This window comes from Opisthorchis viverrini (genome assembly GCF_000715545.1).
Source record: "Opisthorchis viverrini unplaced genomic scaffold opera_v5_161, whole genome shotgun sequence".
NCBI lineage: Eukaryota > Metazoa > Platyhelminthes > Trematoda > Opisthorchiida > Opisthorchiidae > Opisthorchis > Opisthorchis viverrini.
The window spans coordinates 107,311-114,923 of record NW_008751815.1 but is presented as its reverse complement, the minus strand read 5'-3'; the positions used below and the strand labels follow the sequence as shown (position 1 = coordinate 114,923).

General features: G+C 44.7%; 1 protein-coding gene across 1 annotated transcript; it reads left to right on the top strand.

Annotated features, from left to right (window-relative positions):
* Positions 1-2,029: 2,029 nt before the first annotated feature.
* On the top strand, positions 2,030-7,613 carry T265_07098 (hypothetical protein; the record flags this gene model as incomplete). The annotated part of the gene is made up of 3 exons (XM_009172541.1): positions 2,030-2,590; positions 3,666-3,888; positions 6,391-7,613. 3 exons carry the CDS (start codon positions 2,588-2,590, stop codon positions 7,488-7,490), a joined length of 1,326 nt encoding a protein of 441 aa, XP_009170805.1.

Genomic DNA, 7,613 nt, shown 5'->3' with positions numbered 1-7,613 from the left:
GGATGATTCATTCCCCTTAGCTGTATGGTTGAGTTGACATGGCAAACAAGTAATCGATTGCATTTGGAACAGCGAGAGATTTCTGTGGATACAAACAGCCGGACCACACAGTGCAGTCCATTTACGTTCATCCAGTGCCGTGGGGAAACTTCAGTTCGCAGCCTGGCTGCCACGGGACAACAGCGCAATGCAGTTTATGGGGTATCGTGGGTTTCAGAATTTACAGTCGACTGCGTTTGAACGGCGAGCGTGAGGCAAGTCAAATTGCTGTATACGGAACTTGTAACTACTTTACAGAAATCTAAAAAATATCGACCGGTGGAGTTTCTCTAATGCGTGCAGCCAGACAGCTGATTCGCTTGAGAGTTCAAACTATGAAGTTTCAAAAGGGAAGCAGGAAAACGAAGACTGATTATCGGACGCGAACCGATATACTCATACATGGGATCAACAGGAGAATGATTACCAGGTGAGACGAGAGGGGAGTGAAAAGGTACAAAGAGGGTACAACAAAATGTACTTGTATTCGCTTATCTTCCATGCTGTATGTAGCGAACTTTGATAGGGGTACGACTGGAGCCCTGTTTCCAAATCAGTCAGGCTACCGTAAGACAGTAGTGGTTGGCTTGAAACCAATAGAGTAAACCATATCCTAAAACAATTAATCTGGAGGGCCACAGGAAGTTGTCCACCAATCGACTTCGTATATTGCGCCATGCGGTTGCTTCAGAGTATTGTGTACTACAGCTCGTTCCATAAACCACCGCGTCACGATGAAGTCCTGTCTCCTGGTAAACATCTTAACTTATGGTGCATATAGATACTGGGCAAATTGTTGCAAGGCGGGATAACGCAAAAAATTTTTCAAAAAAAAACGGGCGAATATAGGGTAGATTATATCCACTGGATTACGGCATGGAAGCAGTCTGCACAGCTTGCAGAGCTTGGCAGCGAGAACCAAACCATCGCCTACAAAGTTGCTTGAGTATATCTGACTCCTTTATAAGAACAGGCCGGTCACGGTGACCATTCCAGATGATTTGAAAAAGCTGAAAGTCACTGTTTGCCTTCCACCAGAGCTGTTCACAGTTGCACCTGAGACGGTAAAAACAGACTAATCAAAACCACGGTCTCCTATTGCTGCACTCTACTCATTTTACTCAGCCAATTATTTCATCTGCAAATTTTTTTGTTTATCAATCTAAGAAATTCCACTGAAGATGTATCATAACTTCGTTCCGTCCAATCACTTGTCTGACTCAAAAGTTGTCATTTCCTCGTACTTTGTTGCGCCTCACCTTGTTGCTATCGCCTAGCAAAATTTGTATCGGTTCTTCGATGAATTATGAACTTACGGAAAATACCTTATTCACACTTTGGTTAGGGTTTATCAGTTTTAACTAGTATAGCTGAAATAAAATTTCTGGTGCGCGAAAATCAGACAGTGATCCACATCGAATCGGTTTGTTCGGAGTGTCATATCTCGGACGCAGGCGACGAACTAGTTTTATACACTACTGACGTCATTTCAGAAGCCTGATGGTTGAGGTGAAACAGTATGAGCTTCGGGGGGTACCGAAAAAGTGGAAAATCCTTGGATTTGATTGATGATGAAACCTTCTTCTGAATGGAGAAATTAGCGGAATGAATACGATGAAATGCACCAAGTAAAATTCGTGTCTTTTAAAGAAAGGCCTTTGAAAGCTAAGTCGCTCTCTGAAAGGCTGTTAAGCGGGGAAACCCCCGTCTCATTGAAAGAATTTACAACGTTTTGTTTAGAAGCTGAAGTGTCGTCCATTTCTCTGTTTATTGAGAGAATTCGGAGCGCAAGCAGGGTAGGGTGGGTACTGATCAGTATTCTCAATGTCTACGACAAAAAAACATTGGACGGTACCGTAATGGCCTTGCAGACACAAATCCAGGAAGTTAATGAGTTCGGTGAAATCCTTAAAAATGTGCACGTACAAAATCAACAGAAGTTTCTCCACTGTAACCAAGAGCGATGCACGTTTTACGAGGTTGAACTGAGCAGAGTTCGCTTATCTATTTTCCCTTTTTTTATTTTTAACTACACAACCAAGTTTTCTACCCACTTGGTCAAAAATGTTGCGTTTCAACATACCTACGAACACAAACGTAGAGCTGCAACTTGAATAAGCAAATTTTGCATTCATTTCGTTGATTCTTTGAAAAACGTTATCTCACTAGGACCAGGAAAGCACCGGGAACTCTGCAGATAACTCGCGAATCCGCCGCGCTGTGGAAGCTTACATCTGCAAGAACGAACAGTCCTGTAATTTTTGTGATATACAGTTTGCCATGTCGTCCGTTCAATGTAGATCTCAACAGCTATTTCGACGTACCTCCTGAGGTGCACACCGGTTAGGAGTTTGGATGCCAGGGTTCTTCAGACGAACCAGCCTCGCATCGTGAGGTGGACTTCAAACAAGAGTATAAAGCAAACGACGGGCTATTGGGGTCACACAGTTAGATCACGTGCTTTGATCATCAGACAAATCAATGGGTTTATCAGTTTGAACACGATCTGGATTGTACTGTGTGCCTCAGTGGCTGATCATCAGAAGATATGGTAGGTTCCGATTTTCAGATGACTCACAATCTATTTTCATTCGTAAGCCCTGTAGGCTTTTTTCCAATATTGCTGTTTCAAAACCCGCGTCAAGTTCACTTAATGCTGCGCCTTGTAACTTATCGTATAACTGAGGTGGATACAAAGAAGGAAAACTCTAAAGACAGTTTCCATTCTTTAGAGCTGTTTCGAGTTTCTTCAAATGCTACGAAAGGTTGGGAAATTCTTCAGAAATCTAGGGATGCGAGAAACTTGCCACAGTGTCCATGTTTCACATGAGTCAAAGGAACTTTTTAAGATCCGGTAGTACGTGGTACTTATAAGGTTGCTGAGAAATTCTTTGACATCACAACACAACAGGCTACTTGATCGTTTATTTGGTGAGAAAGGTAATTCTAGAATTTTAGTGGAGATTTCGTCCTATAAGGGAATCAATCCACTGTTTCATCCTCATCGAGAGTCCTAAGCACTGTGACTTCCTGATTAGGAGTTTGAACACTTAACCGTTCGGTCACCAGTCGCTGATCAACAGTGTGTAATTAGACAGAATAGAGCGTCCTTCATTCAGGGTCTCCACATCACGTGGTCACTCGTATTGATTGGCTCCTCGAGTGATGACTTCTCAGATGAAAGTCTCACTCGTCAAATGGGTTTGGGAGCCGCTGTTCGCTGAACGTTTGAGTGTTCAAACTGATGACGGTGAGGTCGTGTGTTTGAGGCTCCTTAACGGAGTTCAATGAGATGCACACCACTGAGGACTTCCAATTGGAATGAAACTGCCGTACAGTGATCGTCGGCTTTTCAGCGTAGATTGGCTCCAGTCAAAGGACGAAATATCCAGCACGACCCCCAAATCTCCCCCCACAATATCAGTACTTGTGTGGGAGCCCAACCGATGAGCTCGAAAAACGATTGTATACCTCGGCTGTCTGAAATTTTATTTGACCATAACCATTGATAAACAACGCAATAGGTGAATCTTCGTTTCCGTTACTGGAAGCGTTTGAATATATTGCTAAAAACTGCTTTCCACTCTTCTAAGCGCCTTCACAATTTCTCTCTCATGTTAACACAGGGTGATCGCGAAGTTGTATGCATACATGTTGGCCAAGCTGGTATCCAAATGGGAAACGCCTGCTGGGAACTGTTCGGCATGGAACATGGAATTCGACCGGATGGATTAATGTTGGATGGCTTCTTCCCGTCGGATAATTCATTTCGAACGTTTTATTCTGAAACGGGGCATGGAAAATTCGTTCCAAGGACAGTGTTTGTTGACCTTGAGCCAACAGTCGTTGGTAAGTTGCCGGAGAATAGTGACCAATCGTAGAAAACCCTAATCGGATGGTGCGATAACCACTTTACGGAATGTTACGAGATTCTTACAGTTAATGATGATTTTAATACGTGCAGTGCAGCTACGCGCTCCACAGGATAAACGTCTGACAATTAATTTTCACGTACTTCTTCCGTCCACGTCATCAACATCATCGATACCGTGAGATCAGTGTTCAACACCGATGCACCGTTGCCGTAGAACCGTGATTTACTTGAAAACTTCGTTTCGAATAATCAAAGTGGACGGGGTACAGAATGAGTGTTAGCTTACTACACTCATTCAGAACATCTGGATACAAACTGACAGCAAGAATGTCATATCTCACAGCGTCCGTCTCCAACCAGGCGCACACTGGGGATTGCGCTGTCCCTATCCTAAAAGTCAAGTTCCGCCGACAGCATCCAGACATATCGTAATCTGTTTCATACCCCTCCGCCATGTCAAAAGTTAGCTTGGCAAAAAGTTGAGTGAGCTTGGTATGTCAACTTTCACACGTTATCTTCCGGCCGTCTGAACCTATAAGTTTGAACAACCTTCAAGGTCAAGGACAGCAATCTGCTCGGCAAATGTGGCTGCCCAGTGGTGGGACCGCATGCTAAGAGCACACAGTCATTGCGTCTACCATTATCTCGATCATGCACTGCATGTCTCAGGGTGTCGTTAACCTGAACAGGCCCTTGAGCCAGCAACGGATGAGATTCAGGATAATCTGAAGCAGGGAAGCGAAACTGGTGAATTTATTGTCCTTTGCAAAAGATCAAAACTGAAACCTGTTATGAACGCTGACACTTGATCTCAGTCTAGACGTAACCTCTCAAGGGAAAGATCAGAATTAGTCTCGTCTGAGGGGTTGTCATTTCACAGAGGTACAAGTTTGTACAAGACTTCCGTCTATCGACCTCTCCTCTTCTTATGTTCTTACTTCTCCCCGTTTCGTCTTTAGTGCGCAGATTACCGTTCAGCTTGATGGGAATAAATAAATAAATAATCGTTCAGATGTAATATCCTCCCCGTGCGTAGCTGCCACGTCACAAGAAGGCGGCACGAGGGCGGAGATACTCTCAGGTCGCCTGATCCCCGACAGAAGTCGAGATGCAAAGGTCGGATTTGAATCACGGACCTTCCGGTCAGTAAATTCGCGCTCTAACCACTTGGGCCATCCTGCACTCCCAGCTGAATCTGCGCAACGTACAACAGTTCTCCGGTCTCCCAGTGAAGATGTCGAGGACAGCGGAAATTTAATCTTTGATGAAACTTCGTCGTATTCTTCGGACGTTAATTTTAAGCTAAATATGGAATAGGATAGCGCTTTCAGCCTCAGTTCACTTCATGCGCAAACTGTGGTGTGAAATGCACTAAAGGATGGACAAGATAAACAAAAGTTGACCGTATAAATGAGTAGAACGTTTACAGGAGCGTCCACGAGAGTGAGTTATCGATTAAAGGGCATTTGTTGATTCCCAATCCACTATGGTAAGCGATTTTCTTCGTAAATCCAAACGTGGCACGACTCCCAATAGCAGTAGGCTCCAAAGCTGAAAGCGCATGGTTCGAGCTTACCCGTTGTTCGAGATCTTGCAGACTACTGGAATCATTCAATCCGCTCTCTATGTGAGATGCATCCACCAGCGCTCCAATGGCTAATCTTGATTCACACTTTCTGGAGTGATCCGGCATTGGGAATTCGAGATATCTCAGTGGTTAAGTTGCGAGCGTTTGTCCGTGGTTCGAATTCAATCTCAGCATCTCGACTGCTCCCGTCTGGCTCGCTGTAATACTCGAGAGTATCACAGCCCTCGTGCTCCCTTCGGGTGATATGACACTTAGGCCCCGAAAGAGTGCCTCATACCCGAAAGGGTATTACAGCTGGACTAATATTAGTATTGTTATATATAAGGCATATACTCAACAGTGTTTTCTACCACTTCGGGGGATGTTTTTTCAGTTCCCTTCTCAATACAATATATCACAGCCAGTGGCTGACTTGAAAAAAAAAACACAGCAGTTAGATACCAACTTCCACTGCGAAATGCTGTTATCTTGATATCACCTTCTCCTCGAAACTTGTATTGCCCAGCTGTGACATACCGATTTGTTGGGTTGTTCAAGCCTAGACGCAAGCAATCGACATTCCAGAGTTAGCTTCGAAGCATGGAATTTCTGGTCAGCAACCTCGTGCCATAACCACTGCGTTATCTATGTTCAGAAAATGGACAACGGACCTTGTTGTTCAAGAGTTCCCAGTGACCTTATGGATACTGTGTTTCGTTTTCGATTTCTCGAATATCAAAGCCATTGAAACATGCAGCTCAAGAACATCACAAAATAGGATTTCAGCTGCGATTCGGTAGAATCTACCGTGGACATAAAAGTAACCTGCATTCAACCAGCCGTTTTGTTTTTGTTGCGCCATAGAATATCTGGCAAACCACCAGTTATTTCTCCTTTACCTTGTTTCCAGATGAGGTCCGTACAGGATACTATCGAATGCTATTCCATCCGGAAAACTTGATCAGTGGAAAAGAAGATGCGGCAAACAATTACGCGAGAGGCTACTACACAACCGGGTCCGATATGCTAGGTCTTGTCATGAACCAGATTCGGCTTGTGGTGGATCAATGTCATATGCTCCAAGGATTCATCATTTTCCACTGCCTGGGTGGCGGAACTGGATCCGGGTTCGCCTCACTCCTGATCAATCAAATGACGCAAGACTATCGAAAGAAAACTAAGATCGAACTTGTTGTATACCCGGCTCCAAGGTTGGCCAGTTCGGTTGTCGAACCATACAATTCGGTACTCGCTACTCATGCATGCATTGAGGATTCTGAGGTCGTCTTTTTGATGGACAACGAAGCAGTGTGGGACATTTGCAGACGCAATTTGAACATTCGGCGACCCTCATTCACGAACATCAACAGAATCCTCGCCCAAGTCATTAGCTCCCTGACCGCGTCACTCAGATTCCACGGCTCGCTTAACGGGGATCTGACAGAATTCCAGACCAACTTGGTCCCCTATCCACGAATTCACTTCCCACTGATAACCTTCAACCCCGTGGTCTCTGCAGAAAAAGCCTATCATGAACAAAACACCGTGGATCAAATCACACGGGCCTGCTTCGAGCCGGCTAACAGCTTTGTGAAAATCGATCCACGACAGGGACTCTACATGGCCATCTGCATGCTCTACCGTGGAGATGTCGACCCAAATTCAGTGAACAGCTCCATTCAAGGAGTCAAAAACAGTCGTTCGATACGATTTGTGGATTGGTGTCCGACCGGGTTCAAAGTAGACATCAACTCACAACCAATGCTTGCGGTGCCTCGATCGGAATTGGCTAAAGTACTACGAAGTTGTTGCATGCTGGCAAACAGTACGGCGATTGGGGCAGCGTTTGTGAGGTTGGACCATAAATTTGATTTGATGTACCACAAACGGGCTTTTGTGCATTGGTACGTTGGCGAAGGGTTGGAAGAACAAGAATTTCAAGTGGCCCGCGAGGATCTGGCTGCCCTAGAGCGAGACTACGAAGAGGTCGGATTAGCCACGAAAGTGTGATGGGCACACACTCGAGGAGAATGCTGTCATAGTTAGCTGTCAATTGGGACAATTTCATTTGGTCTCTTTTCATTGAACACATATTGAGTGTCCTTTTTCAGCCTTCATTTCATTGAATAAATG